The sequence below is a fragment of the Chanos chanos genome, chromosome 2 (assembly GCF_902362185.1).
Source record: "Chanos chanos chromosome 2, fChaCha1.1, whole genome shotgun sequence".
NCBI classification, from domain to species: domain Eukaryota; kingdom Metazoa; phylum Chordata; class Actinopteri; order Gonorynchiformes; family Chanidae; genus Chanos; species Chanos chanos.
The window spans coordinates 38,788,772-38,814,745 of NC_044496.1; the positions used below are offsets into that span (position 1 = coordinate 38,788,772).

The window sequence follows — 25,974 nt, forward strand, 5'->3', positions numbered from 1 at the left end:
TAATTACACACAGTAAAATGGCAAGACGGTGGAAATTTCTTTTAATAACTCAAGCTTCTCTTAAAGATGGTAGAAGACACCAGGCTGCAGACGAGTCTATTAAGCAGACGACTGCGGCAAGTACACTATGAACATAATATGAGGAAATAAAAGATAACAAAGTTAATCTACAGAGATGTGTTTGTCATGGAAAAGAGCAAGCGTGTGACTATATACGTGCACACAAACTTAAACATATACACTCAACACATTGTTGACTGGTCGGCGGGGACGTGGGTTTTTCCGGAAACCCACTTACGAACAACAGCCTGCAAAACGTTCTTAAGAGCCTCAATCTCACTTTTGTTTCCCTCTCACATATTTCACTCTATCACATCTCCTCTCTCTCTCTCTCTCCCTCCACGCTTTCCTCCTCCCACCCTCAGAGACAAATCTCTTTCTGCAACCCATCTCCTGCCATACCTGCCAATCTCATCACCCTGTTCTCTATTTCTTCTCTTTTTTTTTGTTCTTTTTCGCTCTCACTCTGTGTTCCCTCCCGTTCATCCTTCTCAGTCTTCATCATATAGAATACCCAGCAGTCCTCGCTCCTTACAGCCAAAGCTACCTGTCAGAACTGTGTGTGCATGTGATTGCTGGTGTGTGTGTGTGTGTGTGTGTGAGAAAGAGAGAGAGAGGGTGTGAGTGTGTATGTGTGTGTGTGTGTGAGAGAGAGAGAGGGAAGGAGAGGGTGTGATTCTGTGTGGGGGGTGTAAGTATATATGTGTGTGTGTGTGTGAGAGAGAGAGAGAGAGAGGGAAAGAGAGGGTGTGATTCTGTGTGGGGGATGTAAGTATATGTGTGTCTGTGTGTGTGTGTGTGTGTGTGTGTGCTGTCATCCCTCCTGTTCTAGCACATTGCATCACAGTTTGTTAAGCTATACAGAGTCACCTGGCTCCAGTGGGTCTCCACCAATGACAGCTCCCCTGTCGAGGTCACTCCAGACCCTGCACAATGATCCCTACAGCCACAAATGACAATATCTCCATATCCAACACACACCCAGGATTTTCTTTGAATCTAGCTTTGTTTTAACATACCGTGTTGAGCTAAACAAGGCCTTGGTAATGTGTGGATATAAATCAGTGGTTTCAAGTTGAGTTAGAACACAAAGGTGCTGCTCAGCGGATGTCCAGTACTGAGGAGATGCTGGTTTTCACAGAGAGAGAGTTTGGCAACATTTTGTAGCTTTGACACAACACATTTTTCAGTGAATGACAGTGTGACAGATACCTCTCTCTCTCTCTCTCTCTCTCTCTCTCTCTCTCTCTCACACACACACACACACACACACACACACACACACAGTGCCAGCAACATTGTAAACTTTCCAAATAAATAACTAGAAAGTTTTTCAGTTCACACAACACAAGGATACCCAAACTGTTCCTGTTTGAAATATGTAAAGCAGATAAGAGTGAGTTTCTATAATCACTGGGAGCCATTTTGTGTCTGATGGGCCCAGTTTCCTTCCTGTGAGAAAGAGCTCTCTGCATCTCAAGGGAAACGCAGAGGGCACCATCAAATGTGGGATCAAGTGGAGCTTTGGTACGACCCCAAAAATGACAGGATGCAGATTTTTCTCTCTCTCTCTCTCTCTCTCCATTTCAGAGACATCTTAATAGTGGGTACATCACCCTAATTTTGCCTAAAACCTCTCAATCCATTGAGGGAACACAGCTGCACAACCTTAAGGGAACCAAGTAATTTCCCCTCTCCAGTCAATCAGTCCACATTTCACACTATTGTTTGAACAGGCCATGCAGTGACTGACAGATTTATCCCTATTGACTCAGGAAAAAGAAAAAGGCACACAGGGAGGATGCGTACAGAAATGTTTGGTACACGACAGTTTTCTGTCTCATACAGGCTTGTCTGGTTGACAGGATATTGGGTAACTGTAAGAGAGTCCCTCCTGCCTCCCAAAATCTCCCTTTCCCTTTTCTGTTTTTACATAACGTAAAGAAATATTGAAATACTACAGGATCAGCCTCTGTGCTGGCAGAGAACACACACACACAGTGTTTCTAAGAGCTGCCCACTTAAGGATCTATTTTAGGTCACGGTACATGTTTAAATGCCTCAGGTACACTGCCCTGGTTTCATCTGGAGAGACATGAAGGAGACTCAATTCAGCCAAGTGGTGATAGCAAGTGTATACGGCTTTGTGAATGAAAATATGAAATCCATTTCACTGTATGTGCTGTAATAAGGTATGTGTGAATAGCCTTGAAAGAGAGAGAGAGAGTGAGAGTGAGAGAGAGCGAGCGAGCGAGAGCATCCACTGTAATTTCACTGTTTGTAGTGATGAACATTACAGCGTCCTTCCATCAGCGTCTCTCTGGTCAATGAAGCTAAAATGAAGCTTTGATGATACATCGATGGCTCTGGCTATATACTCCAGAGAAAAGGACCTCAACGACTGACGCAATTATTGCTACAGACAGGCTTACAAACACACACACACACACACACACACACAGAGCAATGCCTCACCCATCAGAGTCATCAACTCTCATTTCTGCTTCATTCACCATCTTTCACACACGCACATACATACATCTGACCTCACTTAACCTCTACCACCTCTGATCTCTGTTCCTGGGTCTTCCATATGAGAGAGGGAGACAGGGAGGGAGAGAGAGAGAGAGCGAGGGAGAGAGAGAGAGAGAGAAAGGAATGGGGGTTCACTGTAATAAATGGAAACTAAAGCTCGACTTACGCAATGCCTTTTAAATATCTCAGAGTTGAGGTTTGGGAATGGGCTCATCTGTTTAAAAATGGCATTGGACTGAATCAGCAGTGAATACACAGAGCATTAAAAAATAAAAAAAAAGGGGGGGGGGGGGGGCTTTCAGTCCAACATAAACTCCTACAACGCAGAATCCGTGTTAAACTTTGAGTAAGATCAGAGGACAGCAGTCTATATCTATTTTCAACACACTCTCTCTCTCTCCCCTGCCTTATGAGTCTATGCACCTCAGCTTCTGTCCCCTGCCCCCTTCCATTTAAATATTCATTAATAAAATGCAAGCATAAGACAGGCTCTCTTCACACAAAGGCCCTAAATGTGTCAGAGAAACCGGAGTTGTGTGAGGACAGCTCCCAGTGTGCACAGGCACATTTGAGAACATTCTAGAGCACCCGGTCTCAAACTCCTCTCTCTCTCTCTCTGTCTCTCTCTCTGTCTCTTTGGGGAAAAAAAACCAGATGAAAACGTGTAACCACATGTGTTCTGTTTGGCTTCTGTGAGAGGAAAGAAGTTGATATATGAGTGCCTTTCTCTTCAGCTCTAATAATAAAGTCCAGGTTTATTTTTAGACCCCCCCCCCCCTTAAATGAGCCTCTATAATTAGAAAAAAATAGGCCTATGATTTCTAGCAGGCATATGGAAATCATTAGCTTAAGTGAAGGGGAGTAGGTACACACACATACGCAACACACATTACCCCTCTCTCTCACTCTCTCTCACACACACAAATGCAGGGCTCTTGCATAACTTTCCTTTAAATTGTTCATCCACCTCTTTGCACATGTGTGTGCCCACGACTGTGGGTCTCCAAACCTGCAGAAAATCAAATCAGAGGAGGAAAGACTGGCTACATTTTAATGTTTCTGTTTATCTGAATCTCATGCGTCATGGTATGAGTGGATTGGAGGACAAGCAGTATACAATGGATGGGACAAACCTTCCAAAATGTGATGAAAAGCAAAGAACGGCTTATTCGTACCCTTTAAAACTTAAATCTCTTTATCCCATCCTCCTATCTGCCTGATAATCACATGACCTTCACCTGACCCCCAACTGGAGTAAACACTTAACTCTCCAGAGAGCAAGAGACAGATACCCTGCATGTGTGTGTGTGTGTGTGTGTGTGTGTGTGTGTGTGTGCGCGTACGTACGTACGTGTGTGTGTCTTGCAATGAGTAGTTTAAGTGATTCTCACAATCTTCTCTCTTGTGCATGCGCGCGCGCGTGTGTGTGTGTGTGCACGTTTGTGCGGTCAGTTTCAATGTCAGTGCATTTAAGTGATGAGGTAACAGCATACAGACAAAAAGCAATCAATCAACCAATCAGCAGAGACCCCCAAACAAGCAGCTTTAAATCTCATTGGCTCTCTAATCGATAGCACTTAGCCTCTGCAGGCCATTACGCAATGCAGTGCCACTGGCCCACTGAGCACAGACGCACACCAACAACAAGTGTCGCTCGGTGGCCTCTGGGAGAGAATGGCCAGAAAACAACACGCCCCTGTCCTATTCTTCTTTATTTATGTTTTCTAGGATTGGACCCCTTTTCCAAGCTCATGACCTCATTGTAATTTAACACTGTACCACCCAAGCACCCCCACACCCTTTTTCATGCAGTATACCATTACAGAAAAAAAGACAGAGAGCTGGGCTTTATCAGGCAAGGGAAGACGCAGTGTGTGCGTGTGTGTGTTTGTAATGCACACATTACTGTAATCAATTATGGAAGGCTACCTAATCGCAGCTTTTCGTTTAAATAAGCTGACGTCTGTACCCTAGAGTAGTAGAAGAATGATAAAGTAAGAGAGGGATTAAGGATGAATAAGTCCGGGGGGGAAAGCAGCGGGAAAGAATGAAAAACAGAGAGAGAGAGAGAGAGAGAGAGAGAGAGAGAGAGGATTACTCCCCCTCTCGCTGTGCTGTAAGGGCGGTCAGCAGTTTTGGCCTTAAAGGTGCAGTCAGGGGATCTCCTAAGTGAAAGAGCATAGAGACTTTGCCTTTAAGAGATATTCAGGCATCTCTCAGTGCTGACTCAGGTCTTCCACTGCTAGCCTCAAATCACACGGGACAAGAGAGAAGGAAAAGAAGAGAAGGAGGAGGGGGGACTGAGAGAAAGAAAAAGAGAGAGATACAAACAGGTACGCGAAAAGAAGGGAGAACACGATCCCCCCGTCTTGTGTCTGTATAGCTCTTTTTCCTGTGCTCGGTTTGGGTTGAAAGCTCAATTGAGAACTCTGTGAAAAGGAGAGACGGACACCGAGCGCGGCGTTCTCTAGCGCAACGGTATGTCAGCAGTGCGGGAGACTGACACTAAAATAATCAGAGTTTGTTGTGGCCCTGAGGCGTGTTTTAAAGTGCTTTTGTAGTCCTGACAGGAATAGCGGCTGGGATCTATGGGGATGAGCAGGGATGGGTATGGTCTGTTTTTCCTGTCTCTGTAAGGGAAGCCCAGTCTGGCCTCATCTGCACCAGCGGAAACCCTCCCCAGGATACACTCTACTTCCTGTGAGGGAAAAGATCGCTTCCTGTGCATCCCAAAGCCCTGTGTTGTAAAGGAAAAGGTGCGCTGTTCAATCCATCTGCAATGAAACACCATAACAACAGAGGGAGGGTGGTTTCATGCTGCAAAGAGCGGGAAAAGGAGAGGGAGAGGGAGAGAAAGAGAGAGAGAGAGAGAGAGAGAGAGAGAGAGAAAGAGAGAGAGAGAGAAAGAGAGAAAGACAGAGGCAGCTGCTGCTGTCATAGCTGAATAATGACAAACACCCATCTAAACACGCACACACACATACAGGCACACTCATTAAAAAAACACATGCATCTAGTGTCTTTACACAAACACAAACCTGCAAAACTCATCTGTCCTCAGACAAACAAACACTGAACAGTGCACATCCCATGAACACAATGCATCAAAACACACACACACACACACACACACACACACCAATCCCACTGCTGGTTTCTCTGTTGCACAGACGGCTGAATGAGAAGATCAAAGGCCTGCTGTAATAGCTGTCAGAAATCAATGGAGAGTCCTGTGCGGATTACCCCCATGTCTCACACGTACACACACACACACACACACACACACACACACACACACACTCATGCACTGTTTCGGTGTGTGAAGTAGAAAAAGGTAATCTGGTCTGATAATGATGTGATGTGGGTATCTGCCACAGCAGACATTGGTCAGAAGTCACAGAGACCCCCTTGCCTTTTCATCTACACTCACAGGTAACCAGGAGACCAGGACAGCCCATCAAGATCATTAAGCTTTAGCCTGAAAGAAACACTAGTCATTTTCCCGTAATGTTTTATCTGATCCTCGAGAGCAGATTTGGTGCAAATTGAAGTCGATTTCTCTGATTGTACAACAATATTGGCTAAGAGCTGGGAGCAGAAAAGAGACCATAAAACTGTATATTACTGTAACCTTATGTTACTGTACCGCGTTTACTGTAACTAATGAATTCTCTGTAACATATTTTATCCTGAATTCTAAAAATAAAACCCTAGTGAATGGAATACTGAATGTATTAGGGTTCAGCAAATACCACTCCCATCCAAGCGTGTTATGTTGCATGTCTGCTCAACACAACTCTTGGTGTGAGAAAGACACAGTGATTGTCTTCTGCTGTGTCAGAAGAAGCATGTGTTAGAACAACTCAGTAACTGAACTGATTACCATTCGAAAGGATAACTCATGACATAAACTTATGCAAATCTCCCACAACTGGGAGAAAATGGAGTAAAATCACAAACATATGCATAATACGATTTTAATCCATCTTAGCTAAAGTGGGCTTGCTAAGTCATATCTACAACATGGGTCTAGTATGAGTATTCATACAGTCTTTAATAGCCGACTGTGTCTTTGAGCCTTTACACGAATATGTAGAAGAAGTACCCACACGCTGATGGGGTAACAGTGTGGTTTTGAGAGAACTGTTGTTACTGTTAGAGCTGTACCTGGGTCCAGGGGTGAGAGATTGGGGTAGCTCTGGTTTGGGAGAGACGTCCGTCTTCTCCTGTTTCTCCGCAGCCCTCTCCTCTTTTTTTAAAAAGCTCTGGGCCTCCCGGGAATCAGTGTCCACCTCTTTGGTAACCCTGAGGAGGGAGACACGTAATTAGGAATTCAAATTCAACTGTCTCATTCCTATCCCCCCCACAGTCCCCATTAAAAACCAAAACAGCCAATGTGCCGCATCTCAAATGAAACACTTCTGTATGCTGGAGAACAGCTGAAATGCCAATATATCAAAATGAAATGAGTCAATAAATCAACATTAGACTTGTATAGCAGTTGACTCTTAATAGGTTCCCAGAATTTGGGCGAAATAAATGTTGATGGAGCTAAGTTCTAGACAAAGTTCAGAAAAGAAAAACACACACACACACACATGTATTTGCTTAGATATTTATCTAAGTATGACACACAAGCCAGAATCTGTCAAATCATTCAATTACTTATCAATGTCAACCAATTATTCAAACCCTGAATGAAATGTGAAGTAACTGTTGATAGAAACTTGACTAAAAATGTGCCACATCTACAGAATCCTGACTCTTTAATGCTGCAGAAAAGGCAGTGATTTTAAGCTTTGTGGAAACTAGTCACGCACAAAATTAAATTCATATATGTGTGTCACAATGTCCTGACTCATACACACACGGCTTTAATCAAACACACACATACTTTTATTCCACCTCAATAAACATATGCAAATCACAGTACTGCAGTTATTAGCGAGAACTGTCCATCCCTTTCTCCTCTCACTGTATACAATCAACTTTTCAAACAGATAAGCACTCTCTCTGAACAAACTTTGTCCTATGCAACCTACAAGCTACACACACACACACACACACACACACACAAACACACACAAACACACACACACATAAACACACACACAGACAACAGGAATTTCTTTGTGTTTGTTCATTTGTCTACTATTTTTTTCTCTGTTTTTTCCCTCTTACATCACATTGTCTTAGTGCCCCTTTACTCTGTTTGCACTCTCCCTGCTGTACCACGTGGCTGATGACATTTCAAGCATTACAAACAAAACCACACAAAGGCCTGTGTTTCACAGAGGCAACATCATTGCCTGCAAACAAATGTTCCAATCCAGTGAGACACTTCAATCTGCACATATATATAAACTGTACAGACACCTGTCTGTTGTAATCCTATATCTATGAATATTCTTAGGAGATATTTAAAAAACTAGAAGTGAGTTAACCAAACAAATGTACAGTTTAGCACAAAACAACAACCACCTAAACATAATATATACACAGACAACTCTGTATAGGGTGTTAGTGTACCTTACACGGGTATCAGAATGTACAGAGACCAGTGAAGAGCTTGGTTTTTAATTGGTAGTGCTATTCTGCCATCTAGTGGTCATTTAAGGTACCACAACAAGCGGGAAGGCTTACCGAACTTCCTCCCCTGCAAAGTCAAACACTTTAGTTATAGTGATTTTGGAGGATTCTTTAGGTTTCAGGGCATCTTGCTGAACTTCTAAAGGGGCTTTGCTGGGCTCATCTGAGCTAGCGGTGGAAGTGGCCTAAAAACAAGAAACATAAGAATCAGTATTCAAATGTGTCAACTGTCAGACAAAAAACATAAAACAAATTTGAAAATTTGTTATTCCAGAGTAATTATCTAAACAAATAACCATCAGTGCAAGACATAGTAAGTTGTATATTTACACTCATAAATTGCACACAAATCACAATCAATTCATTTTTGACCATGTGGAGCCTTTTCATACATAAAAACTGAGAATTTCAAACTGGCCAAGTCACAAAATTTCTATGGTTAAATCAAAGGCATCTAAACACTTCTGTGCATTTTAAGCAGTAAAATATGGCAAACAAACAGCTTGAAAATTCATAATAATGATAACAATAATAATAATTTCATATCCTCATAATAACATTCTTATTCAGATAAACAATTTCAGAGTTTCAGCAAAGCCATGCAAACCGTACCACAGCATTATTAGGGTGTTTCTTCATTAAAGCACTATCTGCTTACTGATATACTGATTTAAGAGTATCTGAGACTCTCAAAAGGAAACAGACTCTTTTAAGGTACAATGTCTATTAGAACAGCTTTGACTGACTGGTACCTCCTGAGATGCTGTGGTTGAAGGAGCTGCGGTTGCTTTGGGTCTCCGACCCACATCACTCAGAAAACTAGCCCAAAGATCTTCTTCTTTCTTCCTTTTAACCTCTTCGTCCGCCTCTTTTGACACTGACACACAGCCTTCCTCTTTTGCATCATCTTCATCTCTCTCTTTCTTCTCCTTGTCCTCCTCTGCCCCCTCCTCAAGTTTCAGTCCTCCTTTTTTCCGTTTCCTTGGAGAGATGTGTAATATCGTGTCAGCATAGAACACATCAGATAAATACATGTTTGCCGTATTTGGAATGACTAAGTCTGCCCTGACACTCATCAATGCTGTATTTCTTTGTGATATTCTTTGTGGTCTATTGGTGACTGGTCTTAACTGACTGGAAGAGTGAAATTATGACAAGGCCTCTAAAGGGAACTCATATGATGCATGTTTGGCATTGTTTCAGCACATCCAATCCAGTAAAAAAAATTCAGTAACTTTAGATACAAAGAACAACCAAAAGCAACAGTATAAAAGCACTGGAATAGGCCTCTGTCATTTAAAACTTCAAAAAGTTTCATTCAGGTCTGTTTTACACTACCAGGACAGTAATCGGATTTATAAACAACTAAATCTTCTCCCTCATATCCGTACCTCATGCCAACGCCTTTACTTGTCCTCACTTTCTTCTTTTTCTTCTTTGCATTATCTGACTTCTCTTCACTCTGACAATCCACATTCTCCAGGGCATCCTCTTTCTCACACTCATTCAGATCATCCTCACTGAGGTTATCGTCTGAAGAACGATGACATGAGTCAGATGAGAATTGATTGGAGGGACAAGCACTAACTTTACGACTAACTTTGAAACCTTTACATAACAAAGCGAACGGGGAGAAGGCGGCTTTTATGGGTTCTCTGTTAGAGTGCACATCCATTTAATCCAAGTAACTGTCATCTTTAGTTTTAATGTTCATGTTAAAGCGTTTCTGAAATTATACAACAGATATGACCGACAGTTTCATGCAACTAAAATATAAATTTAACTGCTGAGAAATATTTAATAGTAGTTAATGTGTTTGGGATGACAGCATAATGTGGAGAATTTCTTAACATTATTACATCCAGACTACAGTCACAGGCTTTTGGACATTTCTCAGACTGCCTTGGCATGTAAACAAAGACACGCTGTCTTTGAGGTACTGCAGTACAGCATTGTGCATAGAAGTTACATTACATGGTAATGTTATACGGCGCCTTCCAAACCATCATATCAAACTTCCGGGTGCCTATGAGCTACTTCATAAAATAGTGAACGGAAAGAGAGATATGAGAAACGTTTGCTTGGCGTGCAAAATAAAGAATAATGTAGACAAAAAATAACGTGCATGCCATTCCTCATTTGTCGGCTTTAGTAATAAGCTAGCTAGCTAGCTAGGCGGCTCGCTACGTTTGACCTAGGATAGCAATACATATTTCCATTGGTGCGCGGAGCCGGGAGCTGGTCAGTTAGCAGGCTATAACTCACCAGATGGTACATAGTCTTCATCTTCATTTGAAGAATAATCATCTGAGTCGTAATCTGAGTAGTTCATCATGTTTTGTCCACTGGAGGGGTATAATAAAAGCAAAATTGTACAAGAAATATTATGGTAACTAGCGGCGGTTGACTACACGTAGCTATGCTACCTAGCTAACTAGCGTGGGATGTGATGTATTGCGTGCTCAGTGAGCTTCCTCGAGGTACAGCTCCTGCAGGTACAGCGCTTCTAGTTCACTGATCAGTGCAGTATCTTCTTTAACCTAAGTGTGTGTTTCTGTTATGATGTGTCTATCATTACGTTCTACAATTTCACATATACGCGAGCCACAATTGTGGGCGTGTCTTGTTGTACCTTCTTGTACGGCAAGCGCACAGGGAAAAATACTATAATCCCCACATTAAACGCTCTTAAAGTAACAGACAGTAATGTCCCATTTTATAATTTATATCCCTGTTTAGTGTCTGCTAATCGACTGTGGAGAAAGGACGCAGCAGCAACACAAGGTCAAAATAAAACAAGTGTTTCTTCTCTTTTACAGATAGGCAGCAGGAAATACATAATCGACCCAGAACAAATGTAATAAACATAAGCAAACTTCAATTCATATTTCATTTAAAGTCTCACCAGAATAAATAAAATGATATTTTATTCCTCTCGCGTAGTGCGTTTTCGGGGTAGGAGAGACGTCATCCGTCATAAAACTAAAAAAAAAAATCACTGACAGATTTTTTTCTCAGCTACCGATCTGGTAATGCTAATAAAACAGCGACCGGACGATGTGACGTCAAACCTGGAAGTTTGTGTTTATGAAGTGCAGCTAGCGTAGCCACCTAGCCATTTGCTAAGAATTAACCACCAACCAAAAGCCTGTCGAACATACACAGGTTTTCTAATGGTGTTTTGGGGATATTCGAGGACTTGGTGCCCTTTGGAGAAGAAATGCAGAGCGAGTCTGTCCCCGAGATAGGGTTTGTGCAGCAAATTCTCAGTTTGAATTTGGTTCCAAGAAAAAATGGTACCAATTGCGGGAGGAACGACACCTCATCTGTGTACCTGTGTGACTTCTCTGGTGAGTTTGACACGTACAGAAAGAGGGCACTTCTTCAACCGTCTCATTTGTGTTTCAGGATTTGTTGTAGCTTGTTAGATAGAACACGGGCGATATCATTATTGTTTGAATTCTCTTTAGCTTGCTTTGTTAGCCAGTTGAACACTTGACTTGTTTCTGGCTCTGTAGCTAATACTGCCTGTCGTAATTGATAAAATTGCTCATTTTTAATCTTATGTGGTGATTTTGTGTTGTTAAGTTCGCTTACAACTTAACACCCATGTCTTTCGCAAACGGTTTGGTTGAAAGTCTGTCTGTGGTGATGACAAAAACAAGGTGGCTGGTTAGCAGGATGTGGCCAAAAGTGGCTCGTTTTGCTAGAATGGTTTGTTTTTATGAATAGCAACCGAGGCACCTCACTGTAGGGAATATAGTTCATATTTACTAATTCTTCACAAGATCGTATAATCTCTTTGTGAGAAAATAATAAGCAAATCTACTCTTAATAGTGAGTGGTATGTAAAGGGAGGGATTAGTGTCTAGATTAATGACTGCGCCTGCGTGTACTTGGGGCTCGTGACACACACACACACTAATGGAGTGTGAGAAATGTTCATGCAACGTGTTGACTAATCTTTTGTGTTATGAAGTGAATTACGACTGGTTCGTTTTATTTAGATTACATAGAATGGCTGTTATCGAACCATACAGTGCAATGTCTAAATGCTAGTTTGATGGTACCGTTTACTGCGTTGGAATAACAGAAGTTTTGCTCGCCTGAATAAACTACCTGCCTATTTAGTTACTCTGTAGAAGGTACAGGCTTGCAGCAGTCCAGGCTTATGTCCAAATAGCATTGATTTTATTACTAATTTTCCTCTCTCTTTCTCTCTCTCAGAGATGTGGTATGGTGTTTTCTTATGGGCTGTCGTGTCATCATTGATGTTCCATTTACCAGCTGCTCTGCTTGCCCTGGCCACACTGCGACACCATAAAGTGGCCCGCTTCCTGCCCATTGCCATCCTGCTGATGGGTATTGTGGGCCCAATGTTTGGGGGTGTTCTCACCAGTATGTGACCGCTTAACTTCAGTTTGACATCTGTGTTGGTCTTGTTGTTATTACACACAGTTTTGCTGCGCTATTATTATAGCCAGTTCAAACTTTGCATGCGCATTTCAAATCAGGATACTGCCCAGAGCTTTACAGGCAGCCAATTTTAGCTGGGTTTGTGTCATTTAACTGTCAGTCTGTAACTCAGACAGCGTAAGAGCGGTCCATAATTTCTTGTGTTGCAATGTGCAGGGATTATATTCATTAACTAGGCTAATTAATAATTATTAATTATTAAGATTCATCAGTAACACAAATTGTAACTCTACACATATACAACAACTACTGCATTTGTTTACACATTTTAATCCTTCACAATAGGATTGAACAGGACACTGATAATTGAGTTTGGTTGTTTGCAGGTGCGGCGATAGCAGGGGTTTATAAAGCAGCAGGGAAGAGGATGATCTCTTTGGAGGCCTTGGTGTTTGGTGTGGGTCAGTCCTTCTGCGTCCTCATCATCTCTTTCCTCAGAGTTCTCGCTACGCTGTAGCATTCAGACTGCGGCTCACTGCCACGCAGATCAGAACGACAGATCAGCACCAGACTGTCATATGCAAATTAACGGAGGCCTTACTTTCCACATAAAAACAGCAGAGCAAAGTTTCTTTTGTTTTGTTTTTTTTTTCCCCCCAAGTTGATGGTTTTCAGGCAGACTTGAGTGTCCTCGGTGAGTGATCACATACACAGTGTCTTTATGTGCTGTGGCAGTAGAAAAGGCACGGACAAGCTGCCTTGAAATCAGAACTGGCCTTTCTTTACGAGGGCAGTTAGAGAGATTGCACACATAAGCTTTTTATACGGCTGGAACATTCCAGAATGTGAAAGAAAGTGATGCAGAAATCCATGAAAGCTTTTGAACACAGTTATCACCAACAAGCCCAGTAAGATACATGGTTAAGTACAGTTGGTACCACACCTACCCAAAATCTGCCTGTGACTCCACTGAGATGTGTGATGTTTATAGTACAAACTCAGCATAATGGAACTAGTACTGAAGAGAAATGTACCTTTCACACAGTCTGGCCTGGTTTGAGCCAGAGATTAATGCAATTTTATGTATATACTGAAACCCATTCCAGCTCCTCCTTTAAGAAACATATGGAGATGAACAGAACTGTATATATTCACTTTTGCTGTGCATAGTGCAAATGAATCTGCTTGGCCAAAGTCTATATGTTTTTCTTAAACACAAATCCTCTTTATTTATCTTCCAGACTTTATATTTGTTTACGCTACAGGTTTGATTTTAGCTGTCATTGGTGTTGAACAACGCTAGGAGATGTTTTTTTCTTTCAGCTGAGTGAAACAAACAGTGTAAAACTCATACAGGTGGTTATTCATGTTCTTTTGGGTCAAAGAGCGTTGGAGTCTAATCTGTGGAGTTTTCAAAAACATCCATGTAGGATTATCTAGTTTAAGTTGCTTAGCCTTTTTTCCCCCTTTTTTTCTTTATGGGCACATTTTTTACCTTTCTAATCATAAGAGTTTGTATTTTCAAAGTTTTCCTCTGAGATTTGGCCTTTATTTTGTTATTTGTGTATAGGTAAGTGTAATATATTATTAATATGATGTTAATATGCCCATGAAATAATAAGGCAATTTCATTTCTTAATGCCTACATGAATGTGAATCAGATTTCAGTGAAATCCCTGGTAGAATTTTCTTAAACTTTTACCAAAGAAATTTTAACATAAATGTACAGCTATTTTAGGTTTGAGACTGTCATTTTTTTAAAAAAAAACTTTTCCTTAAGGAATCAAATCACTTTAATCATAACATGCATAAATGATTTGGGAAATAAAGCCCAGTTCATTGAACTGCCCACAAAGTAACGTACACCACGGGAAAAGCAAAAGATGTGCTGTCTATCGATGAAGTTCTCTAAATTTGTCCTGGGGTGTTGTGTCATGAGGCCTGATTTCACAGTTTGTTTGACTGCTTTGGATTATGTCATCTCAAATCATACCCAGTATGAGAAGAAGATGGTGGCTTTGGTCTGTATGCAGGACAGGTTTAAAGGATCTAATACCAACCAAGAGGAGAATTTTACCACCTCCAACACGCAATGTATGCTAAACAAATTGTTTTCCTCTAATGGAGCATTAAAGAGTAAGAAATATGTCACATTGCCTCACAAAGTAGTATTTTATTTTGGTTTGGCTTTTCCCAAAAGATTATTTCTCAGCTTCTGTGACCTGGCTTGCTGTCTTGCTAACACTGGTCATTTTTTGTGAATGGAGCTCTACACTGGCTGAGACTGTAACATGTACAAGTGGGTGAACACACAAAAGCAATGCTTTGCTTCTCTGGGCGTGTAGTATCTGATTACAAAAATGTATTTATTTTTCTAAAAAGACTGTGTTATCCTCCTGAGCACGCTGATGTTGGTTATTCTCTCCGTTTGTCCTTGATCACTTTGTTTTTGTACTTCTCCATTTAACACAAAGTATTTGAGGTGATTTTTTTGCAGGGCAAGTTTGGTTTTACTACTGTACATTAAGTGCCAATTGTTAATATTTTCATGTAATAAAATGGTTCAGATTACATACATTTGTACTTTTGATTAATGTTTATAAATGGAAGGTTCAAACTGCTCCAATACTCAACTTAAATTGGCTGCTTTCATGATTTATTTATATTGTTATTAATAGTGCCTCAGTTATCGTTGGCATTTTTGAATATCTTTAGTTAAACAAGTTATTTTTTTATGATGCTAAAATGCAGCACTCTCCACATCACATACGTTGTTTTGTGTTTGAACTAGAGATTGAGAACACATAAAACCTTCCCTGCTGTGGATGGTCCTCGTCTGCAGGATGATCTGCCTTCTGCTTCTACTCTCTCTTTATCTCTCCCCCCAAACACACACACACACACACACACACACACACACACACAGATGGCTCTCTTGTATGCTACTACCAGCCAACTCTGCAGTATCGCTGTATTTGCTTGGTTCAGAGAGTGATGCAGTGTTACCAAGGAGCTGCTACACAGAGCTGTGTATCACAGCCTGCTGGCTCAGCCGCTCCACCAGGCTTGGCTGCGTTCTGGCCAAAGAAAAGCTCTTGGCAAGCTGTTGACATTTTAATAGAGAGACAATGAATGTACCTTACGAAACCAAATAATGTATACAGACATAATATTACATTAACAAAAAACAATTCTTCAGTCCCTCACAACTATTTAAATCATTCGCATTTTAAGAGCCTGGGATTATGAAGCCTGTTGGTTTTTTTTTTCTTATGTAGGATGTCAGAACTGTCGACAGAAATGTATTTAATCACAGAGTCATGTTAACTTACAGTAATGATCCACAGGAATGACCACTGAACAGTTATTGGGTATGTGACTCTACTGCTGTTTATCACAGGCCTTGCTATGTGAAAGATCATTTTGGACCAGTTGTCACTTTGTGTGATAATGCAGAACTGGTTGGGGGGGGGGGGGGGGGGGGGGTAGGGTAGACATACACAGCTTGTCAGCTCTTGTTTTTTTTTTCTTTTGTTGTTCCGGTGAAATTAAATTGATTTTGAATTGCAGTAACAACCTAATTCTTGCTGACATATAATATGCTTATCAAATGTGATGTGAAAAACGCATTTGACATTTTTACAGATGAATAGAAGAATCCACCCCACCCATCGTAAAAATAAAATCCTGAAAGCCTCCGCGTAATTACAAGTGTGTCCAGGTGATGGTGCTGTTAGCTTCATTTGCAAACTTGTGGAAGGTACACCTTTGGTATTTCTTCACTGTATGGAATAACGAGGCAAGATTAACACAGCCAAACCAAGCAACAACAACAGGACCCCTTGATGACACAACTGAATTCACCTTTTAATAATTATTAACAAGTATAGGTATTGATTTACTCTTTTTTAAAATGTTTTTTTTTCTTTGTTCATAAGTCATTCTTTTGTACATAATCTGGCGTGCAAGGCAAAGTTAGACATGATAGAAAATAGATTTTGCGCAGGGGTCAGTCCACGTTTGTCTCAGGTAAGGGGGGTTCAGTTCTTTGGTGTGATGTTTCTCCCTGCGCTGTGTGCTGCTCTGAGACTGTTTCCCCCCCTTCCTTGCTGGTCTCTTCCTCAGAGCTGGGCCCTGCTGGGCTGTGCCCTGATTGGCTCTCGTTGACTATAGTGCTGTCCAACCCATCGGCTTGTCCACTGCTTTTCTTCTCCTCATCTCTCTTAGCTGCAAGACATGGCAAAAACAGTGCAGATTATTAGAGCAATACACGAGATAACAACAGAATTCTATTCAAGACACTTAAATAAGATTTTTTTTCAAAAATGACAGAAGTCTAGAACATAATGTTTGCATGTTAATGTGGATCCCCACTGTGTGGCAAATGCCGACTGTGCGCATTATTGGTATTGTGCTGCATCGTTTTGTTTTAATCATCTGTCATGTTAATTGCACTGTGGGGAAAAATGAGTCTGGTCTATATGCCCTATCACGTGATTAATTGGAAAATGAATTAGTCTGCAGTAGACCTTTAACTGAAGGCTTTTTGTTTCCAGATTGCAGTGACGGAAATTTGATACACGCATCAGTTCATTTACAAGCTGATGATGCATGAGTGGTGCTCAGGTAGAATTGCTAATACATGACTATTACAAGCAAGCGATGACGCTCACAAACGGTCGATTGGGGAAAACAAAGAAAGACAAAGAGAGGATGAGAGACTGTTACCCGCGCATCAAAACTATTTATAGATATCGCTTATAGACACTCACCCTAAACTTGAGTTTACATCTCACCAAATATCCCGTTTTCAAATAATTCAACTTAAGCAGAACAGAAGACTCATCCTGGGCCTTTTCCTCCCACCATCGTATTTTGTCACTCTAATGACTCAGTCGGATGAATAATGTCATAAGAGATATAGGTGATATGGATATGATCTAGTCTTAGTGTTAAGATCTTCTGTTACAATGGGAAATCATTACCCATTAAGGCTGAATGTAAAGCCGGTTTATGTTAGATGGCTGTGACCGATCATCCTCACTGAACTAACACGCTCCTCCAAGGTGAACTCACCTCCTTCTGCCTCGGGTAAGTCCTCCGAGCAGGATGGCAGTTCCCCCAGGTTCGCCTTCTTCCGCACAGGGGACCTCTGTATCCGTGGTAACACAGCCTTCAGCTCTGGTTTTACAAAGGGGAGAGAAAACCATAAAAGAGCATAAATAAAACATTTAAAATAGATCTCATTTTTAGGAAAGTCTCCCTGCTGCGAAAGCATTTTACTGGAAGATTGTTTAGTCATGGAAAATAGATTTTCTCTCATGGAAAATGAATCAGTTTGTACTGTTAGAAATTCAATTTCAGAGTTACACCAAAAACTCATATCAAAGTCTATAACAAGAGCCTGTAATAACAAGAGCATTTTAATAATAGCCCATTGGGGAATCAGCAGAGTGACACAATGACTCATGAGGTTTCTGAATCCAAACCTTAATGTACTTTCCTATCAGTGTAACACAGTAGCAAAGTGTAGCGATAAGGTGGTGCAGGAGAAAGGGTGAAGTCATTATATGTGTGTGTGTGCTGGAGATGGAGCTCACCCTCAGGATGGAGCAGAGCAGCGTGCTGGAGTAGGGACTCCTCATGGACGGAGACAGCGCGACGCTGAGGGGAGGGTTTCATCCTGGGCCGTGGTTTTGGGAGGGTCTCTGTAGGGGAGAGGTACAGTGTTCATTTCCAAATTAAAATTCACAGCTATTGTAAGTCACATGGCTAGACGCAAAAATGACAGATACGGCTCATGTATCACATATCAGTGTGGACCGGATAAACAAAATGAGATTGGTGACAATTTTGATAAGTCAAGGGATGAAATAGAGGGCCTGTCCACCCTCCATGTCCACTCCTGACCACACCCATTTGAAACACAAATACGTTCACTGAGAGAAGGGCTGTACCAAGACGATATAAAGACAGCCCATAATTCATAGAGTATGTTGAATAGACACTCAAAGACAACAAACATTTTCGCCAATGTCCATTAGCGACGTCTGACTCAAAAGCATTGAATTACGTGATTGATCGGATCTGAGGTAATATAATTGTCTTTAGCTCGGCTCTATAAAAGGGCTCAACTCTCCGAGAGCGTTGAGATCAACCATGAAATAAGCTATTGTATGAAAACAGAGATCAGTCTAAGTACTTTGGATGCTTTTCTACAATTTTATAAATCTGTTTAAAAACTAATAGAATGGAGTGGTCCCAAAGTGAATTAGTGACAGAGAAGGAGAGAGCGAGAGAGATTTCACTTTTTGTCAAGATGTATTTGATTTAAAGCACTGAACCATAGTACATTAAACAGGTGAATTCTCAAACGTAACTAACCACCTGGATCAAATAAGTATTTGAGTAACTGGGCCCTGTTCCAATTCTCTTGAGTGCTCCCTTTCCTTGTGAACTTGCTTCCTTAATTAATAGGATAAATGGCAGATTTGTTGAAGACTCTGTAACACTCACTTCTTGTTTGTTTGGTATTGCTTCAACACACTCAGGGCTGTTAGAATTTTGGTTCCAGTCATTCAAATACTTGATTTATTACATTATGTATGATATATTCTATTATTTGACCCATAAATGTAAATATTTTTGCCATTATTCTCAGGCAGTCACCAAAGAGTGTCCAGTGTAGCACCATTGCTATAATTAGTTGTTATCAGCAAATATCATAAATATAAATGTAAGTATTTTGTTTGGGTAACCCATACATAAACCCATGTAGACGTTTCTGGAAGGGCTGTATACCTTCAGTGACTGATTGTGCTCTCTCCGAGCGCTCCCTGGCGTCTGTGCTAATTCCCCTGCGTGGTGATGGGGCGGGCGGGGTCTCTTTTCGGGGCGAAGGGGTTGGGGCTTCCTTCTGTTGGGGCTGTGGAGGCGCTCCACTCTCTGGGACCATTGGCGGGGCCTCCTGGGAAGGGCTTGGCTTTTTAGGGGTTGGTGTTGTTGTCCTGGGGGCTGCAGGGCTGTCGGTGGGTGGGAGTAGAATGGGTTTGACGGCAGGTTTAGGGGGTAGTGGGCCCGGGCGCTCTGGAAGTGCTGGTTTTTCGGCTCGGAGCACCTCTGGGCCGGTCAAACCTGTTCGCACTGGTCGCCTCATGTCTGAAGAGAGAGAGAGAGAGAGAGAGAGAGAGAGAGAGAGAGAGAGAGAGAGGAGAGTTATCTTGTCCTTTCCAATCAGAGCCCACATGTAACTGAATGACATATCACCCTGTTCTAGTGGAAAGAGTAATACGATGAATAGTATTGCTTTTGTCAATGACAACTTTACATTTCTTGACATTTTTACTGTAAAAATGAAAGTATGTACTGTATTTGTTGGTCTTTGAAGATGTGGGTGGGGAAATAAAGTCAGGGACACAAACACTATTATCTCTGTTTGTTAGTTGAACACCCTCAACTCTCCAATTCTCTCATTTCTTGCCCTAACCATACCAACTAAAGACCTAGCTGATCTGCTCAGGAAAAGGGAACATAGTTTAACTCCACTACAAACATACAATGAAATGTTTTCCAGTTCCTACATTATGAATGAAATGCTGTTAAATTGTTGTCTCTGTGCTGTGTACATAATAAAATAAAACAATATTTTATATGGACATTAATCTGTTGTACATTCACCAGATTAGTGAAGACTAAAGCAGATTAATTTCCAAATATTTGTGCACTCACAGAATTGGATTTAAATTTAACAAATGCTAATCTACTGATGTATCATAAAGTGTCACTGAGTGATTACCTGATGAGGTGGACATGGTGCGAGGTTTCATGAAGGTGGGGGGTGGTTCAGGTTTGCTGTCCAGTATTGCACCTACAAGATAAGAGCAAGACTTTGTGGGCTGCAATTCAGATGCCACTTGTAAATTTTGTACCCCTGATAAAGCAGTAACATATCTAAGATCAGAGCTACGAGAAGACTGGTACAGCACCCTGTTTGCAGATTTCAGCAGGGTTTAAAAAATGCTGATTCAATTTGGACCTTATCTGTTCTTCTGTTCTCTGCGGACTGGGACAGAAGCAGGGTTCTGCAGGATATTTGATCCATGTCCAGTGTATCCTCTGAGTTTCTTGGCATTTCCTAAACTGACTAAAATTAGATTTCAGTATCATGCCATGTCATTTTTTTCAGTATTTTCCTTTTTTTTGTCATCAGTACCATTAACCAAAAAACTAATATCCAGCAGAACGGCTGTGTCTTATTAAAGTTGAAGAGAAAGATGACAGTTCTCCTCTGACATTCATTTCCAGTAATGATGTCTGAGGTAATCAATGTGCCAGACATGACCATTTTTAAGATAGTTCTATGTCAAGACCATTAAAAAAGATTATTATTCTGCCTGTCAAACTGTGTGCTATCATTTCAACAATAGATAAAAATGTGAACAAAAGGTGGACTTGAACGTCTGAATGAAAATCAGCAGCTCTGCAGGGCATGCAAATGCCCTCTGACTGATGATCACACCAAATATCATAATATCAATGTCAGTTCTCTGACAATACTATACACATACAAACACTCACGCACACAAAACCAAACATATTATAGTTCCCTTATTATTAAACCACACACACACGCACGCACACATACACACACACAGACTCTCTTAGAAGGAAGCCAACACTTGTTGAACATCACACTTGCTTGATGGCAGGCTTGACCTCTAAGGCCCAGAAGTTGCTGAGGGGTTTGACTTGGCTGACAGAAGTCTTTCTACAGCACATTTCCCCCAAAATATCAGTTTATCCTGATTTATCTCTTTATCTAACACAAGCAGACTTATATCTGAGGATCTAATAAAACAAGTCTAATATATTTGAGGACACAACTTTCTGCGACCAACCATGGACAGTTATGTCAAGAACGTTACATATTATGAGAGAGGCAGACAAAAATATGTGGGCATTCACACATTTTTTTCTTCAACAAAAAGTATTTTCAACAAATCTATAATCACTGACAGCGTTGTAATTAGCAGGATCTGCAGCCGCTGCCCTCCCACCACTGGGTCCCAAATGTAAAGCTCGTAGGAAGAACAGCTCATTTTATTATTTTACCTCAGACAGAACTTCATGAGCTCACTGTGACTACAGATTTCTGCAAATGCAGCACAACTACGAATGCGGCAAAAGCTCCAGTTACCAAAGCTATGCAATACATGCTACACAGTGATGATGAGGCAGCAACTACAGGCCTCGCAGCAGAGAAAAGGAGAAAGAGAAAGAGAGAGAGAGAGAGAGAGAGAGAGAGAGAAGGGTGTCTTACCTTCTGAGTTGGCCTTCCTCAGCTCCTCATCCTTATTCTGTAAGAGGATAAAACAGATTTAATTGAAAAGCGTGTTCATGAATAATCCTATGTGAACGAAGCACTCTTTCACCTTGTGCAGATGAAGTGATGGTTTTGATACTGTGGATTAGCTCAGCTGGTGGGGTTTTTTTTCCCCTTCAGCTGAGGTAATTATGCAACAGGGGAATCCAATAGAAGTAAATTATTTATGATCACAATGTCTAAAAATAAATTTTAAAAGGGCTTTAGACAGGTCAAACATTTCCCAGCTGCATAAAGAGCTGGACATAATAACTACTGAAAGGCATTTCTGTCTATGGGAATAAATATCACACCTCACCAGTCAACACTTCACTAAACAGATATGACCATTAAACACCCTACCAGTCATCTCTCTATCTTCATTCAGTTCTTTCAATAACAGCATCTTATGAATGGCCTGAGTTGGTCTGAATTGCTTGGTACTTTTTGCACCCTTCCAACCACAGACACGCACACACACTCACACACACACTAACCTGGCTCTTTTGGGAGTCAGAGGGAGGTGTTTTAGTGACCCCCATGCGGTGCAACATCACATGGAGTCGTTGCTCAAAGCTGGTGGAGCTCTCAGACACATGTTTCTGAAAAACAAAGCAGCAGCAACCATTATTAACTAGAGAGGCTGTGGTGTGTGTGTGTGTGTGTGTGTGTGTGTGTGTGGTGCCTCAGCAGGTTTGAAAGGTTTTTTTTCCCGCTGAATGACTGTGCAAGTACTCAAAGGCAAATGAAAGCTTGGAGTGATAAGAGGTGAACATTCAGGCTTAAGCCAACGGCTCACTAGTTTGCTAATTATATTAGCTGTGCTCCACAGGAGTCTCTATACAATGAGCTGGAGCTTCTTACAAATTTGAGCTTTTTTAAGAAAGAAGATGGAACTTTGAGAAGCTTTTCAACATCTCCTCCAACATCAATTATCCACAGTTAATAAAGTTCATTGTCAGCCAAAATCTCTCGGAAAGGCACTGAAGTTCCATTAACCTCAGTCTACTTTTGAAGAATCCAAAGACAAGACTTTTACCTACAAAAACATCATCCTGACTGTATACACAGAGATCTACCATCAGCTTCGTGCTATTCTCAAAACAAGCTTATAAAAGCATGGTTATGAAACACTAACACCAAAATCACAGAGGAACTCATTCCTCCCACAAAGCTTATAGAGATCCAACACACACACACACACACACACACTCAAACAGTAACCACTCACTGTTTAATGCAAAGCCACTCTGACAAAGACATCTCTCAGAGTCACTCATCTCTGGCCTCTCAACATAGCTGTCCAGCTGTTTTTCCCTCTACCGACCACAATATGTGAAGAATTTTCTGAGCAGCATTTTGTTGGAAGAAATCAGGCCTTGATGAGGATGCAAATATGAATACCAGCAGGATTTCGAGGGCTTGAGAGCAAGAGGTGGTCCTGTGCGAACCTAGCACTTAAAAGCACCAACCAGACATTACCAGTTGCTCACAGAAAAGCCTTAACCACCTCATTACAAAACTTTCACCTCCTCAGTACAGTTACTCTTATACCATATGCACCAACATTATTACACTTCAACTCATCAAGAAACAGTCTTTACACAACCACAGAGAAATTAAACAACCATTATCATCACTTTACATCAAAAGTTCACATACACTTTTGACCACACACTCAGTCACACTCACACACACGCAGAGGCACACACACACACATACACTCCTGTCTTACCTTAGCATGTGTGGTGGCACCACCCTCCTCTGGTTCCAGGCCTGTCAGCAGGATGAGGGACTGTGATTTGCCCTCTCTGAGGGAACGGCGTGTGGGCTTTGGCCTCCTCTCTCCATCTGGCGTGCGGCTTTTCTCCAAGGTCCGGCTCTTCTCCCGTTCTGAGGGGGACACTGTGGGGGCTAGGACAGGTGTGGGGGTAGGGGTGGGTGCACCAGGGGTCAATTCTGGGGCCTCTTCAGTTATGGTGGGCGAGGATGCAGGCGGGGTTGGGGTGGAGGCAGGGGCAGCGGAGGGAGTTGGTGTAGGTGTGGGTGAGGGAATTCTGGGAGCTATTTTGTCTTCAACTGTTACTATTGTCACGGCTTGGGTGGTGGTTGTTTCTGTGATGGTGGGGGTTGTAGTTGTGACCATTTTAGCGACATTCTCCTCCTCTAATTTCTCTTTCTCCCTCTCTCTCTCTTTCTCCTTCTCACGCTCCCTCTCTCTCTCCCTTTCCCTCTCTTTCTCTCTTTCTTTCTCTGCCCGTGCTGCCTCCCTCAGTGGCCGGATGAGATCTGCTATAGAAGTCTTTTTTACCTTGCCCTCTGGGGCACCTTCACCTTTTGGCCCTCGGCCAGCACGCACCTTTTTAAAGGCGAAGAAGTCACCAAACTTCTTCTTAATATTTCGGGAAGGGGCAGTTGCAGGGGGAACAGTTGTGGTAGATGTGGTGGGAGGGGTGGATGTGACACACGTGGGTTCTGCAGGTTGTGCTTTAATGAGGGGTTCCTCTCTCTGGTGCTTTCTGAAGGTGAGGAGAGGCAAAAGGGCATGATGGGAAACGTAGTCTTTTGACAACCAGTAAACACATTGTTTTATTAGTTAGTGAGATAAAGACGCATTAAGATGATTTGATTTATAGACAGTATACTCTAATGTTTGATTAATATTAAGGAGGAGTGTGTTAGTGAGGGTGTATGTGTATATATGTGTGTGTGTGTCCATTCAGATACTCACAGGGGGTCATCAGGAATGATCTTCTTGGTGAAGAACTCCTCTACCCCCTCGTCCACCCTGCCCATGTTCTCATTGGCTTCATTCTCGCTCTCAGCTGCCTGCTCCTACATGCACACACAAACACACACAGACACACACACACACACACACACACGAATATTTGATCAATAATAGTTTCTAAAACTTAGAGCTAGAAGAACCCCATATATATATATATATCATATATATCATCTCCAGTGTCAGTTTGTCACAAAAAGGTGTAGCCAGCGAGCTCAAAACCAGAAGATAGCTCTTAGCTCCTAGTAATATCATTATTGCAAATGGTTTACGTAGGCTGTAAATATACTTTGACTTACACAACCTGACACCTTGAAAAGGCATGTGGAGCTTTCCCGGTATCTATTTATAATCTATCGCATATAGAGGCCATTGAATGGAAAGAGAGCGAGGTAAATCAAGGGAATGACATGACTGTGAGTATATGTGATAAGGGGCCTATGAGGTTTGCTTTGCTGTGACTCTGTCTGCAGGCACATCTGTCTAAGGAATCCCAGGAGACAGCCAAACCCAACCCTCTCTCACTCTCTCTCTCTCCTCCTCTCTTTCTCTGCCCCCACCCCACCCTCCCACCCTCCAACCCCCCCTGTCTTATAATGCAATTACAACCTCTCGGACACACCCTCTACCCAGTCTGTCGTCAAATAAGCACAAACAGGAGAGAGAGAGAGAGAGAGAGAGAGAAGAGAGAGGGAGAGCATGATTGCTGATTGCTCATCTCTGATGATTGGTGTATGTGTCATGTAGCTATGACAGTTGAAACAGAAGACAAGATTTGGTGGTATGGGAGAAGGCAATTCTGGCATGGAGCTAATTGTTAATTTGGAACAATTAGTAGACATCATGCTGTCTTTACATGTAAAACAATACCGACAGTGGGAACAATTAGCTTTTCAGAGAGGTTTAAAAATAAATACGGGGGTCTAACTGGTTTATCAAACAGAATCTTACTGGCACTAGCCCCTGAAGACAGCAGGGGGTACAAAGACAGAGGATGACTTGTCCCCTTTGAGGACAGCACTGTCAACTAAATGAAGATGTCCAGAAAAAAATATGTACACTTGTGGAAAAAACGCTGTTGAATACTGGATATTGTTGAATAGGAAATGATTTTATTATTGTCATGATTACAGTCTCTTTCAAACATGTCAAATATGACACACAGAACTGTAGTTTAGTCGAACTGTAGTCAGAAACCGTTAATAAACATGAAATATGAAATAAA

General features: G+C 41.7%; 3 protein-coding genes across 3 annotated transcripts in view; 1 reads left to right on the forward strand and 2 right to left on the reverse strand.

Annotated features, from left to right (window-relative positions):
* The window catches only part of cfdp1 (craniofacial development protein 1), a 27,830-nt gene extending 17,243 nt beyond the window's left edge, over positions 1-10,587 (reverse strand). Inside the window, exons 1-5 of the mRNA XM_030766475.1 lie at positions 10,450-10,587; positions 9,576-9,717; positions 8,937-9,165; positions 8,239-8,369; positions 6,763-6,900 (exon numbers count right to left, since the gene is read on the reverse strand). Coding sequence (XP_030622335.1) covers positions 6,763-6,900; positions 8,239-8,369; positions 8,937-9,165; positions 9,576-9,717; positions 10,450-10,519 — 710 coding nt within the window. The 5' untranslated portion in view covers positions 10,520-10,587. The remainder of the gene's footprint in view (positions 1-6,762; positions 6,901-8,238; positions 8,370-8,936; positions 9,166-9,575; positions 9,718-10,449) is intronic.
* A 692-nt stretch (positions 10,588-11,279) lies between these two features.
* On the forward strand, positions 11,280-15,087 carry tmem170a (transmembrane protein 170A). Its single transcript, XM_030766054.1, has 3 exons — positions 11,280-11,534; positions 12,412-12,582; positions 12,987-15,087. The coding sequence occupies exons 1-3, from the start codon at positions 11,405-11,407 to the stop codon at positions 13,115-13,117; spliced, it is 432 nt and encodes a 143-aa protein (XP_030621914.1). The 5' UTR covers positions 11,280-11,404; the 3' UTR covers positions 13,118-15,087.
* A 1,440-nt stretch (positions 15,088-16,527) lies between these two features.
* The window catches only part of carmil2 (capping protein regulator and myosin 1 linker 2), a 45,538-nt gene continuing 36,091 nt past the window's right edge, over positions 16,528-25,974 (reverse strand). Inside the window, exons 32-40 of the mRNA XM_030765738.1 lie at positions 24,693-24,796; positions 23,697-24,480; positions 22,459-22,563; positions 21,920-21,956; positions 20,396-20,467; positions 19,402-19,758; positions 18,201-18,308; positions 17,677-17,781; positions 16,528-16,827 (exon numbers count right to left, since the gene is read on the reverse strand). Coding sequence (XP_030621598.1) covers positions 16,610-16,827; positions 17,677-17,781; positions 18,201-18,308; positions 19,402-19,758; positions 20,396-20,467; positions 21,920-21,956; positions 22,459-22,563; positions 23,697-24,480; positions 24,693-24,796 — 1,890 coding nt within the window. The 3' untranslated portion in view covers positions 16,528-16,609. The remainder of the gene's footprint in view (positions 16,828-17,676; positions 17,782-18,200; positions 18,309-19,401; positions 19,759-20,395; positions 20,468-21,919; positions 21,957-22,458; positions 22,564-23,696; positions 24,481-24,692; positions 24,797-25,974) is intronic.